This window comes from Sylvia atricapilla, chromosome 1 (assembly GCF_009819655.1).
Source record: "Sylvia atricapilla isolate bSylAtr1 chromosome 1, bSylAtr1.pri, whole genome shotgun sequence".
In the NCBI taxonomy this organism is placed as follows: Eukaryota; Metazoa; Chordata; class Aves; order Passeriformes; family Sylviidae; genus Sylvia; species Sylvia atricapilla.
The window spans coordinates 45889842-45914936 of NC_089140.1; the positions used below are offsets into that span (position 1 = coordinate 45889842).

The 25095-nt window shown below is 42.5% G+C and overlaps 2 protein-coding genes and 1 non-coding gene across 5 annotated transcripts in view; 2 read left to right on the top strand and 1 right to left on the bottom strand.

The window, feature by feature from the left end:
* The window catches only part of LIMD1 (LIM domain containing 1), a 32567-nt gene extending 25858 nt beyond the window's left edge, over positions 1 to 6709 (top strand). The window contains exons 7-8 of one of the 2 annotated variants that reach the window (XM_066321510.1): positions 561 to 629; positions 1584 to 6709. In XM_066321510.1, coding sequence (XP_066177607.1) covers positions 561 to 629; positions 1584 to 1721 — 207 coding nt within the window. In that variant the 3' untranslated portion in view covers positions 1722 to 6709. The other variant, XM_066321519.1, reaches the window with a different exon arrangement.
* An 881-nt stretch (positions 6710 to 7590) lies between these two features.
* On the bottom strand, positions 7591 to 7663 carry TRNAR-ACG (transfer RNA arginine (anticodon ACG)). Its single transcript has one exon. It is a non-coding gene; the product is annotated as a tRNA-Arg (tRNA).
* Positions 7664 to 7783: 120 nt separating this feature from the next.
* SACM1L (SAC1 like phosphatidylinositide phosphatase) overlaps positions 7784 to 25095 on the top strand; it is a 30326-nt gene continuing 13014 nt past the window's right edge. For both annotated transcript variants that reach the window (XR_010743839.1, XM_066321542.1), the window contains exons 1-7: positions 7784 to 7983; positions 16793 to 16890; positions 18337 to 18411; positions 20376 to 20503; positions 21552 to 21701; positions 22962 to 23021; positions 24616 to 24649. Coding sequence is in view for 1 of the 2 variants with exons in the window: in XM_066321542.1 (XP_066177639.1) it covers positions 7925 to 7983; positions 16793 to 16890; positions 18337 to 18411; positions 20376 to 20503; positions 21552 to 21701; positions 22962 to 23021; positions 24616 to 24649 (604 nt within the window). In the remaining variant the exon portion in view is untranslated. The remainder of the gene's footprint in view (positions 7984 to 16792; positions 16891 to 18336; positions 18412 to 20375; positions 20504 to 21551; positions 21702 to 22961; positions 23022 to 24615; positions 24650 to 25095) is intronic.

Sequence of the window (25095 nt, forward strand, 5' to 3'; positions counted from 1 at the left end):
TTTGGTCTAATTTCATGCACTGTTCTTGAGATGTGACCCTTCTTTAGTTCAGTGGTGAAGCTTACTCTTCCTTGGCCAGGCTGCTTTTTTCATCTCCTGCAGGATTATGCTGCTGCTAGTTTTATGTTCACAAGAATTTTCCTTTATGTCAGTAGATGCTGGTGGCACTCGTGAATGTCCTCTATGTGACCCTTCTGGGACTAACTTATTTTAATACTTGGAGGAGAGGAATCTTGGGCAAAACTAATTTAAAATTATGAAAAATGTGATTTATTGAAATTACCAGGTCATTAATTTGTGATTTCTGATAGATGTTATTGTTAAACAGAGAACATTTTTACATTTCTGGTGTCACATTTTAGAGGAGATCTGCAGTCAGTCAATGATGAAGCTTTACTGTAAAAATAACTGCAAGTGGCAGGATTTATTTGTGGTTTCCAACCAGCTGCCCAAATGCATTTCCTCAACATTCATTTTGTTGCAGGAAGCAATCTGCAGAGTGCATGTGTCTGATCCTGCTGTAATCCTTTGTAATTTCTGCTTTGCTCAAATGTTCACAGGGGTCTGATGAGACCATTCGGGTTGTGTCCATGGACAAGGATTACCATGTGGAATGTTATCACTGTGAGGTAGGTCAGCAGCTTTCTCAGGGAATGGGCGCTTAATAGTCATAACTACTATTATTTTTAGGATGGAAATAAATCTCCTGCCTTACAGCAGCAGTAGCTGAGCAATTCAAACCTTGCAGTTTGAGACCCTTTCTGTCAGTGACTGAGAAATTTCTAGATTGAGGACAAAAGTTTCTGCAGCAATGTGTTTCAGTTCTAATTTCATTTGCTATCTGTGAAGTTACAGGCAACAAATTAATTATTGCTTTTCAAACTTGGCAGATTATTTGTTAATGCAGGAAGCATGGTGACTTAGTAAGGTGTAATGCTGCCTTTCAGAAGCCTCGAGCTCCAGATCACATCAGTGTATCTGATTTCCAAGTCAGATTGCTGAAAAATGCTAAGGTGGTGACTGATCCTGTGGGGTGTAAGTTACCTTCACTCTCATAGGAAATGAATGTGTCTTTGGGGCTGGAGAAAGGATATGGCTGCACAAGAAAAAAATCCAGGGGATGCCAGCTCTTAAAAACCATTTAGTCTCCATGCAGGGCTTCTCAGAAAGCCACCATACTTCTGCATTGAGAATTAAAATAAATAGTTGTCTTTTCTCACTCTGCTTATAATGCAGTGAAAAGAGGCCCTGACTCCACAAGCTGATTTCACATCCGTACAACTGAAGAGGTGACTATAACCTGACTGTGTAAGGAGACACGAGCATGTTTAAAATACAGAGGGCTGCACCTTTACCACAAGATAAAGCTTATTGAATAAACTGCTTTAAACAAATTTGTACAAGGCTGCCTATCAAAATGCCTATGTTTTTCTTCTTGTGCTACTTGCTGGATCTATTAGAAAGGAGCTGTTGGCTGGGTATCTTCTGTCCTTGTCACAAAATCACTTTCCTGGAAGCCAGGCCCCAGCTGACGCTGGAAGATGAACACAAGCTCTAATAATTTGCACGGTCTCTCATTGCAGGACTGTGGGATGGAACTGAACGACGAAGACGGACATCGCTGCTACCCACTGGATGAACATTTGCTTTGTCACTCCTGTCACCTGAAACACATAGAGAATGGCACAACCCCAGCAGCTGCCTACCAGCACCACTACTAGTCAGCATGGCCAACGTTGGAAAGCCAGGACAGAAGACTCATTACATGATCTCCCTCTCCCTTCAACCTTCAGCTGATTTCCTGTGCGTGTTTTTCACCAGTCGGCAATGTTCCTGTCAAAGGATATGAGAGATTTTTGCTGGATTCACCAAGTTTGTATGCTTGTGGGTTTCAGCTGCATCAAACCATGTCTACTTGACCAAGAATGTGGCATGTTATCTAAACAGATCAGTTTACTTTTATGTGCCTTTTTCTGCTGCCTGGAGATTCCTCTGGGCTGATTTTGAAACATTCTTCAGTGAAAGCACAATTTGCTCCTGTGCCTATGAACTCAGATCGTGCCATGCACAATCAAAAAGCCAGAGGCTGGCTTGCCTGCCTGCCTGCCTGCCAGAGACATCCGATCAGTCTACTGTTTTCTGAAAGCATATTTCATCAGGTTCCCTGAAGGACATCAACCTCTTAGTACCAGCTTTTTAGATACTCCCTCTTTTTATTAATTCTTTAGGAAAAGAAAAGAAAGGGATCTGTGCAAAATGGCACACTCGGACCTTTCAGTTAATTCCCTGAACTCCAGTATCAAGTCTGGCTGCAAAAAGCACCAACTCTCCAAGCACAAACCAGGCAATGCTGTCTGGCAACTGGAGGCCAACGTCCCATTTCAAACAGAACAAAAACCTGGAACAAGCTAGGCTAAGCTACTGCAATGACTTGGGGCCCAGGCTTGTGTGTCAGCATGACACACAGGGGCCAGTCTGCTGTGTCAGAGTCTGAACAGTGCATCATACTTGGAAAGGAAAGGTCGGGATGCTGAAAGTGTGGACATGGGGGAAATCCACTCTCATTCTTGCTTGCAGAGCTTGCTTTGGAAAAAAGCTGTCCATACATAGACAGTTGCCTGAGTTTTCCAGTTTGTCCTCACAGCTCAGCCCTCAGCCTGGCTATTCCTTTTCGTGGTGTTTACCCAGCACAAAGCCATTTCATAGTGGTGCTTATTTAGAGCTTGGGGAGCGAACTTGAGATTGTTATGAGGGCTTTGTTACACAGCTCCACAACTTGAACTCAGATGAGTATGTTGGCATAAACAGATTTGCTCCTATGAATAATAACAGCTTATCTGAGGAAGGGGTTAGAGAGTTTGGCCCTTACTTTCCGTTCTGCTGAAAAAGCAGGAAGACAAATTGTTTCATTTCTTGACTCCCCACCCCCACTTTATAGTCAAAGAAATCTGTTCTCCTCATGTGTGTTACATGTGTGATAGGTGTGCCTGCAGGGCATGTTCTGTACCTACTAAAGCTGTGCAGCCCCTCATGTACTGGTACTTTCCTTTGACAAAATGTTCTTAATTTAAAGCCTCAGATGCAGTTGGGGATCTTAACTACTCTTTCTTTGTGTGGAAAATTAGTTAAATCCTCATGTATCTATGCTGAAGGTAACTGGCAAAGGATGGGATGACATTCTTGAAGATCTTTTCAGTATGGAAAGGACAGCAAATTAGCTGAGCCATGGCACTGGGACTCCCAAAACATGCCCATGCTAAAAACCCATTACAGTTCAACCAAACCTCTTTTCCAATAGCGTGGATGTAGCTTGAACTTCACTTGATGTAGTCAGACAGCAACGTGTACCCATCTGGAGCAGCACAGGTGTCAGGTAGCAGCAAGTTGCTGGTCTCTGCCTGTGCTAATAAATCACCTTGCCATGGCTGAAATATCAAACTGCCCCAGCCTCAGGATCTTGGTGGGCTTGACATGGAGTTCCATGGTGCCACCTGACCATCCAGCCCTCTGCCCCATTCAGCTGCAAGTGCCTCTGTTTCCACTGCTCTTCAGGATGGGGAAGGCAACTCAGGGCTGAAGGCTGGTTCTGTCTGGAAGCCATCCAGAGCTTTTGTGTAGCTTGGCTCTGCAGCACCGTTTTTCCTTGGGACATGCATCCCTTCAGTGTGACTGAAAGCTCAAGGGAGGGCACTTTACCACTGTGAAATATATTTTTGAGTGTTTTACCTGAGATTTTAGAGGAGGTAGAATTGACCCCAAATATGTGAGCCCTCCTAGAACCTTAAATTTAGCCTCCAAGTGCTGGTTAGGAAAGGGATGGGAGCTGACACGAAATGTAAGCAGTGCTGCATCCAAGCAAGGTGGATCGAGGGCAACAACAGCCAGGGCAAATCTCATAGTGCTCTCACCCCAGTGCATCTCATCAGCTTGTGTCCTGCAGCACAGCAGGGCTGGAGCAGGGAGGGGGCAAGGTGTGACTGTGATCTTAGGACTGTGTAAAGGGACTGAGGTGGAAAATAACACCAGCTCACAATCCCTAGTGAATAATTCAGATAGTCCTGGGCAGCTGGGAACACCAGCCTTGGTAATCTGTTGCTGTCTCTGAAAGACCAGCTGCTATGTAGTTCAGGCTTTTGCTACCTCTTGATTTTTTAGATCAAGCCCTTGTGCGCATTTTTTGGGCCTTCATTTTGTAAAGATCTGAAAACACTAGTGGGACTGGTATTTTCTTTTTAAACTGCAGTTTAAGCTTCTATAAGCCCTCCCCACAACCCTTGCAGCCTTCCCCCAACCTCAAAATAAGCAGAAGAGAAGGGGATGGTGGGAAGGACAGTTTTCCTTCATGGAAAGCCTTAAGCGGGCAGCTTGTGGCAAGGTATCTTGCAAGAGCCCTCATTGCATCGCCAGAGAGTTTGGCCTCTGCCCCCACACAGTGTCTTCTTACTCCTGTCAGCCATCCTGTATCCCTCACCACTGGGGAAATGAAGGCTGGCCTACTTCCAGTTTTGAGGTCCCCTATAAATTATTAAATGCTAACACTCTCCTTTCCTAGAACTGGAAGTGACAGTGTGAAGCTCTTGAAAAAGGAGCCTGTGAGCTTGTGGTTTTGAAGCTAAAGTATCTACTGCACTGCCCTGCACCCCTGTGTGTGTGCTAACTTGCAATGCTTTTATCTCTGGGAGTTCGAATTGATTTAGGCTCCTTATTATTTCTCCCAGGCTGAGAGTGCCTGAGTTGCTGTTGATTTTCCCCAGCTTGTCCCCCCCCAGCTGTGCAGCTGCCTGACAGTGGGTCTGGCACAGGGGGAGGCAGGGGCATCCTGGACAGTGACTCTCTCACCAGGCATCTGTGGAGCTGCAAACTCACTGCCTGCCTTCAGGCAGCTCCCCAAAGGGAAAAATATCTCTGGAGCTGGAGGTGTGAGGCTCTGTGTCCTTTGCAGAAGAATTTCAAAACACATATTAAATTCCACCTATCTCCTTGCTGATACACATTGGGTTTTGCTGTTCACATGAACCTTGTTGCCATTTAATTTATTAAGAAGCTATGAAAATGTGCTATGAAAAGTTAGTCCTGATTCCTCCCCCAGCAAGTTCTTCTGACTGGTTTTAAAGTAAGGGACCCTTGGAAGTCCCATTGTGCTGGTAATGAGTAACTCTCATGCAAATAGTTACTCAAGTGAATTCCCTGAAGCCTGCTTTCAGGAATCAGAGCTTAAAAGATTTTTTCATTCAGATCATGCTGTTAAATTTCTATTGCTTAGAATACAGAAACTCATTCAAATAGAGATTTTTGCATAAGAGCCAGAGGAAGGCCCCAGCTATAGAAGCAGCAGACGTTTTTGTGTAATTTAAAGTGTAAGAAGCACCTGTGATCAAAGCAATTTGGGAAACTGCTCTGATGTTAAAACACAGGGAACAGCAGTTTCTAACACTCTGGTAAGGAGCATTTGAAAAGATCTGTGGCTCTTCAGTTTCTGAATTTCATTTGTGAGCTTTTAAAACGTTTTCCCAGTCTTTCAAAGTTTAAATGCCTTTCTTTTTTTTTTTTTTTTTTGAGATCTTTTTACTACTAAGTGAATAGCTGCTTAGTCTGGAAATGATGGTGTTTCATCAGCAGTCAGGTGTGATGTGGCAATCTTGAAAGGGGGAAACTGGGCTTCCAAGAGTTGGCATGAGTTTGGCTGGCCATTCCAAAGAAAGAATTATCTTTCCTTTGGAAAAAAAAAAAAAAAAAAAAACAACCCACCCATGTGGGCCTTGACCGCTTGCTGTGTGCTCCTTTTGGGGTGGTGTATGCATTTGTGTGTGTGCACGTGGGTGTGTGGCAGGTGCTGCCTGTGACACACCTGCCTTTCACATCCCTGTGCCCATGCCAAGTGCTTGTAGGTGCCTTCTAAGCAACTTTCTGCACATGAATGTAATGACAAGTTGACACAGGCTCCATCACTGGGAAATACCCCTGGAGTGAGTACCTGCGGGCAGGGAAGGGCTATGACCAGATCCACATCCCTTTCCCCCATTCTCTGAGTGCCTGTGCCACTGGGAGAATCTGGGAAGGGGGTTGCATCTCTCGTCATCACACAGCATTTGTGCATTCATTTTTCTTTTCCATTTCTGTGTCCTGCTGCTCTCTGGCTGCAGTGGCCCTGGCTGTACTTACTGAAGCTGACTGGGCAGACATCTTCCTGTCACAAGCCCAGAGAGAGCTTGGAACTGCTCACCCACCCTTTTCCTAAGGAGAAGCAAAGCTTTGCTGAGCAATAAAAATCCTTACTGTCTCCACGTGCAAATACACGGCAAAGAGTCCTGTAAAGGCAGGAATGCCCTGCGGCCCTGGTAGAGGGATGACTGGGCTGCAGTTCCCAGCCCTGCACCAACCCTCCTCCCCACGCAGCAGGTCTGCGGGAGCCTGGCCAGGCAGGGACCCAGGCACACACACCCAGGCTCCGACTTTCTGGATCTGGAAAGCAAATCCAGAGCCTGGCTAACGATACTGAATGGTACTAGTTATTTTATGTTTCCTTCAAAGCTCGGCTCCAGAAGAGAATATTTTTGGATTTGTGCTGATGTAACTAACCTTAGCCTCCTGTGAACACAGCCTTTTTCCTCTGTGCCGTTAAGTATTTATAAAGAATGAAGACCGGTAGCAGAACAAAGCCGCTGGCCTGTTGTGATTTCAGTGATTAAAAACAGTATCTTAAGCAACACTCAGAGTCGAGTCTTTCCTAAACTTAAAATGATTGTCATTGCCCAGAGTCTGTAGTGGGGGGAGTTATGCTGTGAAATGATGGTTTCCCAGCCTCTTCCTTGCTCCTGTCCCCCACCTCAGTGGCTGAGGGTGGGGAGAACCTCACTGGGGTTGACTGGGAATTTCCAGTCCTTTGCAGGCAGCTGGTATTTGCTGCAGCTCCACGGGAGGCTGTCCTGCTCTGGAATCCTTCTGGGGAGGCCCAGGTCCCAGGCTGAGGGGCTGGGGAGGGATGTGCTGCATGTGGGAGCGGGCTCTGACTCCAGAATGAGAGTCTCCTTTGCAGCATTGGTGGGGATGGGTTCCTTAGAACGTTTTGGGTACTGTTCCCATGTGTCTGAGAGTCAGGCAGCTGCATGGTGCCCCTGCTGTGAGCTACCAGATGCCTCACGCCTGAAGACTGGATGTTGGTCAAGCAGCACCACAGCAGCTTGGAACTATCAGCTAAAACAAAGTGAATAAATAGGAGTAACTAATTATAGTTCCCCCTCCTTGGGGCAAGAAGCTGCCCAAACCTGGGGCATGACACCCAGAGAGCTGAGTCCGGTGAGAAACTGGCCAGGAGGTGCCCCAGGTTTGCTCCTTGCCAAACCCCATGGCGTGCAGGGTCAGAAGGGTGGCCAGATGGACAGCAGCTGTCCCCGAGTTGGGGGACTGCCAAGGGCGGGAAGCCCTGTAATAACACCCAGCCCTGGGAAGCTTGGAGACCCTCACACTGGGGGCAAGAAGGTGGCAGCGGTGGGCTTGTACAGAAGTGAGGGGGGACTCTAGGCAGCACTCGCGGCTCGAAGTACAAGGCGGGGAAAAGAAATGCATGAGCAGGGGTGAAAAAAGAGCAGCCGAGCCAGCCAGGAGTCGAACCTAGAATCTTCTGATCCGTAGTCAGACGCGTTATCCATTGCGCCACTGGCCCTGCTCGAAAACTCTGTGCTGCCCCCGCGCACTTCACCAGAATCCCCTCGCGCTGCTTCAGCCAATGGCGGCGCGGGCCAGCCCGCTCGGCCCCGCCTCCCCCTGCCATAGGCGGCGCCCCGCCCTGGGCTGGCCAGCGCGCCCGCGGAGGTTTGTCCCGAGCGGGGCCCCGTCGCTCCGGCCCGGGGACGCGTCAGTCGGGCAGGGAGGGAGCGGCCGGGTCGGAGCGGAGCCGGCGGCCGAGGACGGCCCGAGGGGACGGATGGCGACGGCGGCACCGGCGGGAACCACGGCAGCGGCGGCCTACGCTAGCCTAAAGCTGTGAGTGCCCCGTTGGGACGGGGGTGACGCGGCTCTGGCACCTGCTAAAGGGGAGGGAAAGGGAAGGGAGGAGCCGCCGGTGGAGCGACGGTCGCCCGTCCCTTGCCGTCCCCTGCCTTCCCCCGGCCTGTCCTCTGCCCCTTCTGACCATCTCGGCTCCCTCGCTCACCCGGGTGACCGCGAAGGGCTTGGCCTGAGGTGGCGGCTGGGTGCGGGAGGAGTAAGAGGAGGGAGGACTTTGGCCGAGGACGCGGCTCCCCTGTCGCCGTCCATCCCACAGCGCTGCGGGCGGGCGGCTCCCGTGTTTGTTTCGCTGCCCTCCCGCGTGTCCGCGAGGTCAATGCCTGCGGGGCTTCCCTCGGCGTGAGGAGCCGGGGCTGCCTGCTGGCTGTGGAGACTCCCTCTCTGCAGCCATTCCAAGCCCACCTGGACGCGTTCCTGTGTCGCTTGCTCTGGGTGACCCTGCCTCGGCAGGGGGGTTGGACCGGCTGATCTGCGGAGATCCCTTCCAGCGCTGACAGTTCTGTGGTTCTGCCTTCGTGCTGGGGGTGGCTGCTGTAGGGCTCGGGCACTGTGTGAGGCTGTGTGTGTGCAGCGCCGCTTGCCAGCAGAAGGTTCCCTGGGCGTGCTTGTCCATCGGTCTCTCGTGACACAAATGGGCTTTTTTTTTTTTTTTTTTTTTTTTTTTGTGGTGTGTGATGCGTTTGATGCCAGCTGATGACTGAACTTTGAGGGCTTTGAACTTTCAGGACTCTCCTGTGCTGTGCCTGCTGTGACTTTTCCTAATAAATTCTTCTAACTACCCCGTGTAATTTTTTTATTGAAACAATTTTTCTTTTGCGGGAGACTGTAACCCTTTGAACGTCTGTGTGTATGCCACATATTTGTTTGCTGCCTTTAATACAGCAGCAGAAGTTGCATAACCGAAAGCGGTGCAAAGTTAACACTGCAAGAGGCATCTCCATTATAAACCCTCACACTGCCCGGTTCAAACACCCGAGGATACTGCTCTGAGCGTGAGACTCTTCATGACTGTCTGAAGCCAAAAGTGAAGTGTCTTTGTGTGTCCTAAAGGCGTTCCCAGGCTTATGACCTCTAAACAGTTGCTGGAAACTCCGTAATTGAGTTACCGATTCCATTTTCGGGCAGCAGTATCTGCAAGTGACTCTTAAGCCTGATTTAACTGTACTTTATGCTCTGTTAAATTTCATTTGAGAGTCATCTTTTGGATTCAGAGCAAACAGATCTTTTGGAGACTATCTGTATAAACAGTTTGCCATAATGCTGTTATGTGTTTCAAAGTCACCAGGCTTCTTATTTTGGTTAGGCAGCGATGTGTGGGTACACCGACCCTGGAGATAATTGGGTATTGCGCAAGAGTAAGATACCAGTGATGGCTGAAAGGCTTTTCCTGACAGAAAGCTTTTTTTTTTTTTTTTTTTCATGTCACCTTAGCAGTATTTGTCTTTCTTTAAGCTGATCTTCTGATCTTTTTGGCTACAGAGGAGCGAAGGTGAGTTGTGTGTGTAGCAGTTGTGTGACTTGTAGTGCACAGTTGTTCTTGCTGAGAATTTTTTTCAAGTAAAAGCATTTTCCTGGATACAGGCTAGTAAAGAATTCTCTCATTCAAAGTTTAATCTTGGCTAAAAGTAAGCTTTGATCATTTTAGAACAAGGCTGTCTCAGATGTAGTTTAACATGAGTTTTTTTTTCATAAACATGAAAACAGAACTGTTTTGTGTTCTGAAAAATGAGCTTGTTTTCTTTTCTTGTCATTACACTGAGTTGTGATAATGGCTGCAGCATTCAATTCAAGCATTTGAAGATATAGAGCCATAACTTGAATGATGAGTCAAACCTACCAGATTGTCAAGGTCAAAGGAGAATGTTCTTGTGAGAAATCCAGGCTGGACTTCAGTTTGGGGATTTAGTGATGGCAGTGGTTGGGTTTGGATTTTTAACTGATTACTCACTCTCAAGATGATATGGTCAGATTCTGCAACGGTGCCTTTTCTGGGCAGTCTGCTGGTTCTGTATGGAGCTTCTCTGATTGCAGTCCTCTGCAGGGCCCCATTCTGTACACCCAGCCACAGGTTCTGATTCTCAACACAAACCTCTTGAGTTCTCCACCTTATCAAAAGTAGTGGTTCACATCCTTTGTGCTTTGACCAGTGTCATCAGTCAAGTTCAGGTGGTAACAGTAAAAGTGCTGCTGTCTGGCATTTGTGCTGCTTATGGAACTTACTGAGTTACATTACCAGTTATTGGGAAAAACTATGAACCTGAAAACTGCTGTCCATAGTTGTCTCTGTCATTGCTATAGTTAAGTAACTTCTTCTGGTAGCCACAGGAATAAATTGTAAAATTCAAGCAGCTATTTCTGGTATTGCATCAACAACTGGCAGTGGAGTTGCCAGTCCCTGGCAGTTATTAATATATAAATATTAATGTAATCCAATTTTTAATATATAAAAACTGGTTGTTAAGGGTGTCTGCAGAATAGAGAAAATTCTGGCTGTTGTTTTGGCTCAGTTAAAATTACTTTTTTTTTCTTTGTGCTTGGATGAAGATTTATCTTGCTGATAGCCTTCTCAGTGTCCTAAGGGGCCAAGACACTAGCTGTGTTTCAGATTGAACTCCTCCTGCCTATAGCAATGTTGCCTCACATGCTTTGTGAAAGTACTTGTCAGTCTTTGGTACCTACTGCGCTTGACACAGTGCCTTCCACTTGTGTGTGTTTTTTGGGGGGAGGTCTGAAAGGGCATTTTGGTTTGAATAACACATCCAGAAAGAACAGCTACTTTCTTCCTGCTCCATCTAAGTGGCTGTCTTGGTACAGCTCAGGGATGTTGGTTGAGCAGAACATTAACTTGTGCAGTAAATTATTTTCATCTAGAGTGAAACTTCATTGGAAATAAACGTTATGTAGCTAGACCTTTAATACATGCTTTTTCTGGTTTGTTTTGAAAATGGTATTTCCATTAGTTTTCTAAATCCTGGGTGTTTTCTCCCTGCAACAACTACTGCTGTATGGGAGATGTTCCAATTCCTTGAGCTGTTTCTGCTTGAGGATAATATTTATGGGAGACATATAATTAGCACACCTGCTCACCTAGAAAATCTGGAATCTCTGGAGTGCTGAAACCACCAGTGTTAGTTCTGTTACTTAACATACTGTTGGGTCTCTGCATAAACTAACATCTTTCCTGTATGAACTGCAGAGCAGTTTGCTGTGCTCAAGATCCCAAATGCATCAAGTGCAGTACAGGGTGTGCTTTTGGCTTGCTTTATTACAGTATTCAGAGGCTGACATCAAAGAGTTTCCTGCATTAGAGCAATGTTAAGTATTTATGGTGAAATAATCAATTACTGCAAGTAAGGGTTTGGCTGTTGAGGCCTAGAAGGCTTGAGTGAAGTACTATCTTTAGTGGCCATTAGAGCGTGCTGGGTCCTCTTTCATGCTGTATCTGAACACAGGAATATTCCTGTCTGTAAGATCAGCCGAATTAAAATGTGGGATGCAACTGTGCATCATCTGTATGATCCACAGTGCTGCTTTATAGCATAACTAAGGAAGTGGAACTTCACAACAAATACACAAACAAAAGAAATACTATCTCAGCTGCAAATGAGTCTGATTTTACACTTGGTGTAAGCAAGCAGTGGTTTGTTCTTTTTTTATTTTGTTTTTCGTAATGTTTCTGTTATGTTAGGAATCAATACTTTTTCCCTGCAACTTCGAATTGTAGGAATGAAATCAACTGTGTTGCTTTATCTCTTGGCATCAATCCATACAGTTTCAGTTGGAGAAGATTATCAAAATGAAATCCAAGTCATCTTTAATAATATTTGAAATGGGGATTTGGTGATTGCAGTTCTTCTCTACTTCTCCTGAGTAATGTGAGTTGCACTAGAAATGTAAAATATTTGTGCTTATCACTTCTTTTGTTTTTTAACAATACTGAGAAATAGTTCATTATAATGCTGGTCAATATTCCTTTAGTTAAAAAAAAAAGAAATTAAAGGATTTCAATTTTGTGAAGATTTGACATGCTGTTAAGTTGTAAGGGAAGCAAGATGGTGATGAAGCAAGGTGGTGAGAGCTGTTGATGTCACCTATGGTTCTAGACAGCAGCCACAATGTAGCTGGAAGACAGGAAGTTTATACAAAACCAGAATGTGGCTGGCTGTATGAAAACCAGTTCTAAACATAACTACAGACACTATGGGCTTCTATAAAATACTGCTTTCCTGATTGTTATTTTTTTATATAATACTGGCACTTGGACTCTCATCTGTCCTTACTTCATTAAAAGAATAGAATGAATCTACAATTTCTAGTTGAATGATCATTTCTTCACCATTTAATATTTCCCTGTAAGATGAGTAAAATTGGCATGTGTGATACCTATCTAAGCTTGATAGACATCCAGGCTTGCTGGTGAGTACAGTTTGGAGATGAACCTATTCTTGCATGCAGTGTTCATCAGCTTCCTTTCTGAAGTGAGAGGCAATCATCTTGACTATAGCAATTTTACGATAGAAAAGGTCATCTAAGTGTGAATGAGACTACTAGCCTAGTTCTGGTAATTGGTAAAGTTGTAAATCAGCAATTGGGCTGGAACTGCTTTGAATCTTGGCCTCTTCCACAACTATATTTATTTTAGGAAACATTGAACTTCTTGCACAAATGAAGCAAGGACTAAGTGAATCATCTTTCTGTTGAAAATTTTTTAGAACACTAATTATCCCACTTCTTCTGAAGCACGAATTTAATATCTTGCAGGGCCTTAGGCTTTCTAGTTTGTGTTTACAGCTGTATTTAAGGCAGTTTTTTAAAGGTGATCCCAACAGTGTAGTATTTGTTCAAGTTCTATCAACTTTGTATGTTGATAACCTCATTTCCTCTTACCCCGGTTTCCCCCCTCTCTCTAGAGTAAACAACACTTCTGTTTCAGACTGCTGCAAGCTGCTGAAGCCTTTTTGATCCATTCAGCTGAAAACAAGGATAACTTGCTTTTACATGATGCTTTTGTCACAAAATTTAGTCCGGGAGAGGACCATGGGAAGGAGGACTTTGAATAAATATGAAACATAAATTTCTAGTTTTGCTTAAACTGTAGAGATTGTGTAAGAGAAAATGAAGATGATAAAATGGTTAAAAGGGCAATGGTAGTAGCAGGAAATAATGTGGTCTAGGAATTGAGAGAGTGAAATGCTGGGATCTGATCTAGCAGAACAGGGCATATGACACACATTGAGAGTCCAAGCATCATTTGCAGTTGCAGCCCTGATTCTCTCTATTTTCTTTTCAGTTTGGGGATATTGAGATAAAAAACTTCTTGTTCTTCAGGGAGAAGTTGTTATTCTTGCATGTGGTAAAGAAAACATTTGTTTATATGACAGTTGTTTGAGATTTGTAAGCTTCTTCTCAGTTGGTTAAAAACAGGCTTTAACCAATATGCATGTGAGACTGTGTTAGTGTCATGGCCATGTTGCACTTTATAATGTAAGAAGCAGCTTTTTAAAATACTCATCGTGGATGGAAATGCTTTTTGTGCTCTGTACGGTCAGTGGAGATGTCTTGTCCATGGTGTGCTCTTCAAACAGAGTATTCAAAATCTGAAACTGTAGTTCTCAACGCTTTGTTTATGACCTGGTAAGTTAATGTATTTTTTTCAACTTACTTTGCTTGAGATGCTCAGAGTAAAAGCCCATCAGCATCTGTGTTAATGGCACAACAGGTCCAATATTAAACTTCATAGAGTCTCTTTCCAGTTGTTGTTTTAGCTGGAATCTTGTGTGTCAACTGACATCCCAGAGAAAGGTGAGTGTTCAACTAAGCCAGTGGAAGAACTACAGCTTTCTCTTGTGGAAAAAAAAGGCTTCCTCAAGCCAGTTAGCAATAGCTTTCTGACTGAATCTTCAATAGTATATCCTGTTTTCTTTTTAGATTCTTTAACAAAGTGTGGGTTTGTAGATGCCTTTAAGCTTGCCTTGCCCATGTTCTCTGTGTACGCTTGTTTGCTTTTTGCTGTGAAAACAGCTCCCATTATTGCTGTGAAACTCCCCTGAAGACTTGGGGGTGCACATGTGCAGGTCATCAAAAACAAAAGCAATGGAAACAAAGTAGATGTTTTAAGGCTTCAGTGTTCAGCAAACTGCATGTTTGTATTTGTTACTCTGATGTTTTTATTTTTAAAGAGTAAACATTTAATAGGTTCACATGAAAGATTTAAGGATGGTGATTTGCAAAGGAAATACTGTAGATATGTTTCCCAGTTTAGGACCCATAGATTATAATGAAGCTAAATTATCTGATGAACACTTAACTATTAATTGCTTTACAGTTGATTATATTATGTTATTTGGTGGATTTTTTTAGTTCAGTATTTGCTCTTCTCTGGCTTTCCTCTAATTTCACAGTTAGGTTGCGGAATCACCATCCTTTGGGAGAGTCAAAATACACCCTAAGAAATGGGGTTTAACTTAAAAGTTAAAAGTTAAATAAACTTTGAAGTTGTCCTCCTTTAAGTGGGTGGAAAGTGGGGTCTTCTTTTTAAGTGAGTTGGTCCTGAGCGCACACTGGAGTAGCTCTATCACTTCTCTCCTCTCCTGGATAGGGGAGAGAATATAAAAGGAACAACTCTTGGGTCAAGATAAGGGCAGGGAGAGATCACTCAGCAATTACAGTCACTGGCAAAACAGAGCCAACTTGGGGGAATTAGTTTAATTTAGTAACAATCAAATCAGGACAAAATAATGAGAAATCAAGACAAATTCTAGCAACCTTCCCCTCACCCCTCCCTTCTTCCCCATCTCAACTTCACTCCTAATTTTATCTACTTCTTTTTTCTCCCCCCTCAGCACAAGGGGACTAGGAATGGGGTTTGTGGTCAGTTCATCACACTTTGTCTCTGTTGCTGCTTCCCCAGGTGGAGGACTCCTTCCCCTGCTCCAGCATGGGGTCCCTCTCCCAGAGACAATTCTCCACCCATCTGTCCTCAGTGAGTCCTTCCCAGAGACTGCATGAGCTGTTCTAGTGTGAGTCCCTTCCACAGGGTGCAGTCCTTCAGGAGCAGGCTATTCCAGCATGGTTTCCCAGTAGGGTCATAAGTCCTGCTGGGAGCTTATTCCAGCACAGACTTCCCATGGGGTCACAGCCTCACAGAATATCCTGAGTTTGACAGGACCCACAAGGATCATCAAATTCAGCTGTTAAGTGAATGGCCATATGAGGATCAAACCCACAACATAGCACCCTGTTCTAACCAGCATTACCCTGCTCTCTTGTGGCCCTGCAAGGGCTGCAGGTGGATCTCTGCTCTGCCGTGGCCCTCCATGGGCTGCTGAGGGAAGGCTTTGTCTCACTGCTCTTTATCAGGGGCTGCAGGGAGATCTCTGCTCCAGCCCCTAGAACACCTGCTGCCCCTTGTTCTGCACTGACCTTGCTGTCTGCAGGGCTGTTTCTGTCACATGTTGTCACTCCTCTCCCCTCCTGCTGTTGCACAGAAGTGTTTTCCTCCCTTTTTAAATGTTATCCTGGAGGTGCTGCCACCATCACTGATGGGTTGGCATTGGCCAGCAGTGGGTCTCTTGTTTTGGAGCTGGCTGGCATTGGCTCTGTCAGACACAGGGGAAGCTTCCAGCAGCTTCTCACAGGAGCCAGTTCTGTAGCCCCCTGCTACCAAAATCTGGCTGTCAGATTCTCTGATCTAAATCAGGATTCTAATTCAGCTTTCTGAAGTATTAAAAAAAATAAAAGATGCGTAGAAGTGCAAGATCTATTTTGGGAGAAGGAGCCTAAAAATACCTACCTTGTTACCAGAACAAGAATTTTAAAACTCTGACCCCGTGTTTGTGAAGCCTAAACTAAGAAAAATCACTATAAGAGTCAAGAACAATAAAGAGTGTTTGGGGTGCTTTGTTTGTTTGCTCAGTATTTCCTGTGTGATGGCTACAAGTCACTTCTACATCACCCTCCTATCAATGCACAGTATAACGTGTCTGGCTTCTTGCAAATATCACCATGGGTGTATTTTTAAGGAACACTTTAAAAACTCTTTATGACTGGCGTTGGGGTTTGTGCTGGTTTTGAGGGGAAGGAAGGGGAAGATGGCAATGAAATCTGAACAGGAAGTCAGTGTATGACTTGTCTGTCTATGGGGGGATACATGCTAATGCCCTGTGTGTTATGTAGACCTGGCAAACATGTTTGGGAAATGATAGTGTTGAGACGCCTGCTTCAATAAATTAGTGTGCTTTTGTGTGTCACTTGAACTTTTCTGTTTCTACTGTGTTGTTTTCAGTGGATTCTTGAAATACTTACAACTCTAATGTGAAGCAGGTGTGTTTATCATTTCATACAATATTTTTATGTTTATTAGACTTACATTAGGGATGTGGTCTGATCTGTTAGGAAGTTTTTGGTTTAAAAACTTCATATTTTGCGTTGGGTTTTGGCTTGCCAGGTATGGTTCAAGCTTACAGGAATTAGAGTGGACCACTGTGTGCACAAAGTCACTTTCATATCTCACAGTAATAAAAAATGGATTAAGGTTATTAAACAGGCCATGATTTTTTCAATAACTGATGAGCTGGAGTTGCTGCTTTTTTTTTTCTTTTTTTTTTTTTTTGCACACTGTCAACATCAGTGGCTGTTGGGAAGCAATCCAGTGAGGATTTTGTTATTTTGCAGCTGAAATAAGGTGTGAAATTGATTGCTCTGTGTTCAGGTGGTGGAGAATAAACAAACCCAAAGTAAGTTTTGCTAAACTAATTCCTTTTTTTTCTTCTCTATTCCCTTAAAGGCATATAACACCAGAGAAGTTCTATGTGGAAGCCTGTGATGATGGAGCAGATGATGTGCTTGCTATTGACAGAGTCTCCACAGAAGTGACTCTTACAGGTGACTCTCCTCACCAGTATTTCTGAATACAATCTGTCCTTTTTGTCTGTTTTGCTCCAGGAGTCCAAGAAGATCTTCAGAACCTTACTGAGATAATATTGGCATAATTGCCTTTTTTTTTCCCTACAGTTTAAAACCGGTGGGTTTTGTTCTGTTCTGCAGAGCTTTGCTTCAAATGCCTTTTGGCTGTGGGTTTGATGCTGTGGGTTGCCAGGGTGATAGTTCTTGTCTGTTTTTTGGTAAGACTGTCCATCACAACAGGGGAAACTGACTCATCAGGCTGGTTGGGGCTGGTGCTAGAAGTTCAAGATCAAACAGGAGAAGGATTGAGCACTGCGCTTCTGCAGCTTTTCCTAATTGCCCTAGTGCTGTCTTTTATGTAAAACTGAAACCTGACTTTTCATAAAGCCTCTAGAAATAGCAACAGTAAAAAATCCTTACTATAAATTTTTGTTCTGTATTGCCAATCTGGATTCAAATGTCAGTGAGAATAGTTTTAGGCCTGTTGATATGTCGAAAATTTTAGTTTCATTTTTAGAGAATGTAAAACAAAGAACTTTGATTAAATAACAGTAAAATGAAGGCAGTGGGAGAGTTCCTTTTTGATACTTCAGGAGTTTGGCACCACAGTATTACTAATCTCCAAACAGACAGAAATGCTACAGTAATAGTAATGTAAAAGCAGTCATTCCCTCTTTTTTATTAGGCTTCTTGTATACTTCCTGTAAGAGCAGTGTGCCCATCCCACTGATACTTTAAATATGGTAGTATATTGTTTCAGTTTCTCCTTCAAAACTGGCAAGATAGTTATCCCACGTCTTTTGTCAGTCTACATCTCTTTCACTGCTGCTCTTTGATCTGATGAACCTGCAAGGTGTTTCAAGCGAAGGAAGATTCAAGGGTTACCTCTCTTAGTTTTCAGAGTTCTGAGAAAATGCTTCATTCTGGGGGATGTTTTGGGTTTCTTTAGATTTCTCTAAAATCCCTTCTGTTGTTTTAGAAGTGTAGACAAATGAAATTTACACATGCTAAGAGTTTTAATTGCTATTTGGGTACTTTTTGGATCTCTTGGTATGTTGTTTTGAATACTGTGTCCCTTGCCACATCTATACTGTTGTTGGTAGTTTTGCAGAGGTAGCCTAAGTCTTCTGAGACAGAAATAGACCAAGGCTCAGAAGGAGCAAACAGACCTGGGAGGCACAGGCACTTATGGTTTGGTTGTCCTTTATGTCTTGGTGCTTTCAAAACAGAGCTTCTGGAAGCTGGCTGGACAATACATTATTGGGGAGTCTACTTGCTATACTGTCATGTAAATAAGCTTGAACTTATTCAGTTGAATGACTACTTTGTTTAAACATGAAAAATTGGTTAGAAAGTGGGTTAGAATCCCAGATCCTCCTCCCAAATCTCTTTTGAAGTTCTGATGTTCTTTTCTTCTGGTTTCAGTTAAAAAAGATGTTCCCCCTTCAGCTGTTACAAGGCCTATATTTGGTATTTTGGGAACAATCCGATTGGTGGCAGGTAAGGAGAACAGAACTGTGCTCTTTAAAAATACTTCAACAAAATAGATTGCTAAAGAAGCTTTAAAGGCATAAATAGTATTTGCAAGTATCTGAGGTTGAACTTTCATCAGTATGATTTGCTTTCCTTGTGGCTTCAAGAGAATGGAGGCATCCAAATCTATCATGAATGTGTAACTCTTAAACCCAGAGGTACTCTAAAGGTAGGGTTAACTGGCAGTTGTTTGAGTTATAAGGAATGCATTTCATATGAGTGCAAAGAACCTCATCTGCTTATTCTTTGTAACTATTTTAATCTTAGCTGCAGGATTTGATGCAATAGTCAAGCGTTGCATTGTGAAGCTTGATCAATAATCATGGTACACAAATAGCTGAGAGTGGCTGGAGGATAGACAAGTAAATGGAGCTGTTCAAGTAATGATTGTGTTGCAACTGCCCTAGAAATATGAAGAAAATCCAACTTGGAAAGGAAAAGGGCGGACTGGAACAATTCTAAGTTTAGGGAGTTTTAGGGTAATGTAAAAAAAAAAAAAGCTGGACAATTTATTCTGAGTGTCTCATTTGTCTGGTTTAAGCAGCCACTGTCATTAATATACCCTGATGCATAAAGTGTGAGCTTTTGGGAAAGTAAGCATTGCTGCTCCAGCAGTCCTTTTTATAGAATTTCAGAGACTGAAGTACTCTGAAAAATGCTGTAATAAGCAGCATACATACTGAATGAAATCACCAAATGTAGAAGAGATTAAAGATCACTCACTGGAGTATTCTCAACTGAGGCAAAGGGTGATTGTGTTGAATGCAGTGGCTGCTACAGCGTCTTAAAACTGCTGAACTTTCTATGTCCATATTCTAAAGAACTGTGGGTCTTGCAGAGTGAGGGCAGTGTAATGGATACATGTGTCTTAGGGACTCAGTGAGTGTTTAACACTTGCTGAGTGTTTTAAAACTGAACTGCCCCAGAGGGGAATTTTCACCACTTACAGGCTTGGTAATGACTACTATTCATCTACCTGAATATTAAATAAAATACAGAATATGTTAAGTCTCTTAAAAGCTTGGGGTTTTTTCATTCTATCCTCCAGAGCTTTGCGCTGAATGTTAGTATACACCTGTCAAAGTAAAGATGTTATCAGTTAAATTGTTTAGCTAAGTGCTATTGGGCAGTTCACTGCTGTTAACTGTAAAACTCGCCCTGTATCTGGCAATGCAGCATCTTTAATAAATATAAATATTCTTTGCCTATTGCAGTATTAAGACTAAACCTTTTCTTCAAAACCAAGATGACACTGAAATATGCCGTGCTTAGAAATACAGTTGTGTTGTGTTCACCAGAAAATGTAAATTAATTGCCCTGAGTGAACTGTCCATGATTATGGGGCAGGGATTTTGCTTCATTATTTATGCAACCAGGGAAGCAGCAAACTTCCTGGCTTAAATTGCTAAAAGAACCCCAAATCTCTTTGTTCTGTTTTGATTTTGTTAGGAGGAATAGTTTTTCATGATAAGTTGAATAGTCTTTTTGGCTTTTGAAGCATGCTTCCTTTCATGTATTTTGGACTTGCTCTGTGCTTTTCAAACCACATTCAAGAGCATTAGCCTCTTTCTGAGTTTGCAAACCTGAAGACTTTCAGACTGTCTCTGTTACTCTACCTAAGAGGAGGTAACACGTTATCTTGTCTACTTTCTCTAAAATTCCTTAAACTTAATGAGTAGCTCAAGATCTCTGAGCATAGAAAAGTGAATAGCTTAGCAAGTTCATTTTCCTTTTGCTCCAGCCCTGTGTGCTTTTGCTACACTTAAGAACATAAAGTCCTGTTGGTTTCAGTTCTCTGATATGGGTATAGGCTGCTTTTCTTAATACATGCAGTTTTTTGGTTTGTTTGTTTGGGTTGGTTTTTTTTGGTTTTTTGTGGTTTTTTTGGGTTTTTGTTTGTTTGTTTTAACTTTGTTCTGTCTGATTTACAGGCACGTATCTTATTGTAATAACAAAAAAGAAAAAAGTAGGTGAGATTTTCAGTCATGCAATCTGGAAAGCGACAGACTTTGACATCCTCTCCTACAAAAAGACCATGCTGCACTTAACTGATATTCAGGTAGGTACATTGATTAGGGGAGTGTGGAGGAATTTTATGTTAATGCTAATGCTCATTGCCACAGGGCCTAATTTGTTAAACCTATGAATTATTTTAAAGAAGCTCTTTGAACAGTACCTTTTTTCTGATTTGTTCATGTTACTAGAATGGCTGTAATATTTGTGTATAAATGTATATAAAATCATGGTAGTCAGGATGATGATAAACTCACTGGTGCATCTTAGAATATCATCTGCAGTTTATGGATGTCCATTTTTGCTTCTAATAAGATGGTACACCCTTCCTAATGCTTCTGTTAAGTCTTTCTCACAGGTTTTCTCGTCTGACAGCCTCTACAATTAACTGCATTGCTGTCATCTTATCTGTCTTGCTTTCTTTATGGAATTATCCAATTACATAGTTACCTAGCAGGGAAGAATTGATTTCTAATTTTTTGAGGGAGGGATAGGTGGAAGATTTTTTTTAAGACAGATGTGTAGTGGATTGATAAAAAGCAGGTCAGGGTGTCTAACCAATGGAGCTGGAAGGGAATATGATCCTTTTTCAGGATAGGAATGAAGTTAATCAGAACTTGAACCAGAACATAGATTATAACTATTCTTCTGTCTTGCTATCTTGTTGTTTCAGGTTTGTGTTTGGTTTTTGTTGTTTTTTTGTTTGGGATTTTTTGGGGTTTTTTTTTGTTTTGTTTTGTTTTGTTTTTATTGAATCGTTTTCAGGGAAACTAACAGCTTCCCTTTTGCTTGGAAGTTGTTAGAATTCATTTAATATCAGTAACTATTTACCTCACAGGAATACTGTTCTCTGCTCTCCACTGTTCTTGCAGAATTTGGTTGCAGTGTGCTAGCTGCAAGTTATCAGTGAACTGGTATCAGAATTGCACTCTCATGCTTTCCTTCTTGTGTGGTAATCTCTGGATGATGTCATGTATTGCTAGAGCACTAGCAAAATTCATCTCATCACTTCAAAAAGTAGTGATAGCTTTCAAGAGTAAAATACTATGATAGTCATATATGACAACTCTTGTGTTCTTTCCTCATCTCAACAGTTGCAGGACAATAAAGTATTTTTATCAATGCTTAACCATGTCTTGAGCGTGGACGGATTTTACTTCTCAACAACCTACGACCTAACACACACCCTGCAGCGGCTGGCCAACACAAGCCCAGAGTTCCAGGAGATGAGCCTTCTAGAGAGGGTGAGGATTTGAGTTTGCTTCGTGTCTGTGTCTTGCAAATTGTCAGTTTGATGCAGATGATGTTTAAATGATGCTCGTGTTTTATCCAAGCTGTCAGGGGCTGTGTCTGAATGTGCTGCTCCATGCAGGTCTCATAGCTTGTGAGCAGCACAACGTTCTAGGGATCTGTTCTGATCTGATGTCACACTTCCAGATCAGCAGTTGGAAGTAGTTCCTAAAGTACTCTCTAAATGAATTTTGAAAAATCCAAAATTAAATTTTGCCTATAATATTGAACACTTCTAATTACAAGAAGAAGAACCTAAGCAGAAAACTCGAGAGAAGCCAAGTAATTCCTTTGACCTGGAATGGGGAGAAGGAGTTCAAAAGTGGAATAAATTGTACTTGTGTTCATATTCTTTTCCAGGATAACTTGGAACTGCAGGTTTTATGGCTGTCAGTCTTGGGATGTTGTATTCTCTCAAAAGTATTCCAAGTCTTTGTGTGAAGCATGAATTCACTATGCTGCTTTTGTCTTAAAGACAACAGCTGAATGCAATTTGACCTTAAAATTCTCTTGTGTCTATATTGATGGCTTTTTGATTTGGTTTAGTTTTTTAATATTGGAAAAACTGTTTACATTCGAGGATTGTTTTGCGTCATCAAATGCTGCTCTGGCAGTGCTCTTGCCAGTGAGAGCACGGACACAGAAGGATTGGTTTGCCTTAAAATTGTGTCACTTCAGAAGGTTGTTTGAAAGGCAAAGTACAGTAAAAAAGCATCAGTTTCAAGTTCAGATCTCGGATGGTTACAATTATTGCAGTGTAATTTCATATGCCCATGGCTGCAGTGTAATGGCTTATGAAAAGGATGGTGGCAATTTTAAGCATCTCCAGTTTGCCTCTGCAAGAGAAGCCTGGTCTGTGTTTGGAGTTGTGGGTGTTTTTGTTTGATATTTGTGTTTGTTTTTTAGCAGTGCTGGCAGAAGGAAACAACGCCAGCATGGGGGCACCAATGCATAATGTTCTGCAGCTCAGTTGCTAATGGTTTAGAAATGTCAGGCAACATCCTTAAGAGTAGTTAAAAGAATCGCTCTCTCTAATCTTTATTTAGATTTCCAGTTGAGGATATGAAGGCTACTAATGAAAGAAGGGAACTTTGTCTCCATTTGTACCTGTTCCTGTAACTTACATGACACACGGGTGCTAGGATACTGCCTTTATGTTGAATTAAACAGAACTGACTGTATCTAAAAGCACGTTGGCTTTTTTCTTGCTGCAGGCAGATCCGCGGTTTGTATGGAATGGGCACCTTCTGAGAGAATTTATTGCTCAACCAGAGGTAAACACCTAATAATGGTTAGACTAATAGAGAACAAATATACTTTTACTGTAAGTATGCAACAGCTTTTTGTGATTCTGTCTCTTTCAGACAGCCAGAATCTAGTATAACGTGGCTAATCATCATCTAGTTTAGCACAGTGAGTCTTCTGCTTTCAAACTTCCAACTTTTTCAGTGTCCTCAGTAGTACTTCTAGAAAGCTAATTTTTTGAAAATGTCTGTATTTGAAGATACTGTGCTGTGAAGATAGCTGCTCACACAAACCAAGGGGGAAGTTACACTGCACAGTGTATGCTTCTCAAGAATTTTGAAGTTAAGTTAGTTACTTATCTTTGAGTATAGGCAAGGTCCAGTTCATCACTTTTTTTCCTGAGACTGTCACATCATTCTCCATGAGGGCAGTTAAAATTCCGTTTTCCTAGTGAATAGGTCATAAAGCTGGTAATTAAGAGTAAGACTGACAGTTTAGATTCTTCTAGTTTATTTCAAGAGAAGACTAACACAGTGTAACCTTTGAGTTCACTTAGTCTAGCAAATACAAGTGCTTGACCATGAGCCACAGCTGTGGCACCTTAATGACCAGACTGTCTAAGCTCCTTCATACCAGAGACATCCTCTGTCTGTTTAACTCCTTGGATCACCTGCACTACAGCAGCCTCCTTTCTCCATCAGTACTTTGCATTTATCAAAGCAAGTGACGCACTGCTTCTATTTCTGCCTCGGTAACCTGTGGAGATGTGCTGTTACATTAGACAGCGCTGTTCCAAAAGGCTGGATTGTGTACTGCTTCTGGAATCTGAAGATATGAATTAAAGAAGGGCTGTTGTGCATATTTCAGGGGCATATGACTGGGTGTAAAGTTTGCATAGTGCTATGCAAATAAAGCCTGGGAAATGAGAGAGAAGCTGTGGTAGAAACAGCAAAGGAAAGCCAAGTGTGGCTGGCTAGTGAAAACAGACCTAGAGGACAAAACAAAGAAGCTGAAAAGGGAGAACTGATATTTTTTAGGCTATACTTTCCCTTACGTTGATTACAGGTGGCGTGATGCAGGAACAGTTTCAGGTAATGAAGCATGGGATTTCTGACTTCTAGTATTGAACTTTAAAGTTTTCTTGAAAGATTAAGTTATTCAGGAATGGCAGGATAGGAAAAACCCTGGAACAGGCATTTTGAGTATTAATCACATAAAAATACATCTTACTGAAGGCTTCTGTAACTACTATTTCTGCATCTGTCCTGCTATGGAGGTAAAGCAAACACACCATGTGAAAAGATTTTCAGCAAGTATTGCTTTATATCTGGCACGTTTGTAGGAGACCAAATGCTATGTTTAGGGAGGACAAAGCAGATTGCTTTTTGTCAAGGCTGCTCAGTTAGGATTAGACTTTCACTTCTTTCCTCCCGCTGATAAGGATTACATATGTTGCTGTTTTCACTGAACTTCTTTTCTCAGAAAGGAATGTTTCACCCTAAACAAAAAGTAAATGATATAAAGTATGTAGAACTATCATAAAATCCTAAAGCAAAGCATAATCACTCACTTACCTTTCTTGGTACTAGTGTTTAATACTTTTAATATGTTTGTGTGTTTCAGATCCATAGGTTTGCTACGCCAGTGATGCATGGATGTATCCTTTTGTATTGTAAAACTGAGTGCTGGATATGGGTAGTCCAGTAGCAAAATGGCTGCTGCTGAGGCTGCTCTGTTGTTACGCTGGCAATTATAACATAGAGCACCTTGTCGGAAATAAGTTATAGTCTGCTCATATATGGGTGTTTCATATTGTTTGATAGCCCACTCGTGTGTTAACACCCTTGAATATTCTGCTTTGAAAGCCTAATGAATTTAATTTTACAGTCATGGTTTGCATAACTGTCTTTCAGTGGGAAAGTTAAGATTAATACGGCAAATGCTCTTCCATCAGCTTTAGTACTTTTTTATCTTGCTATAAGGATGCATTTGCTTTAGATACAAAATAAGGGAGAACAGTTTTGACTTGAAGGAGTGCTTAAGGGTGTTGATGAATAAAAGGATAAGTTTTGCTGAAGGCTCCTGGAATGCTTTTCCTGAGCA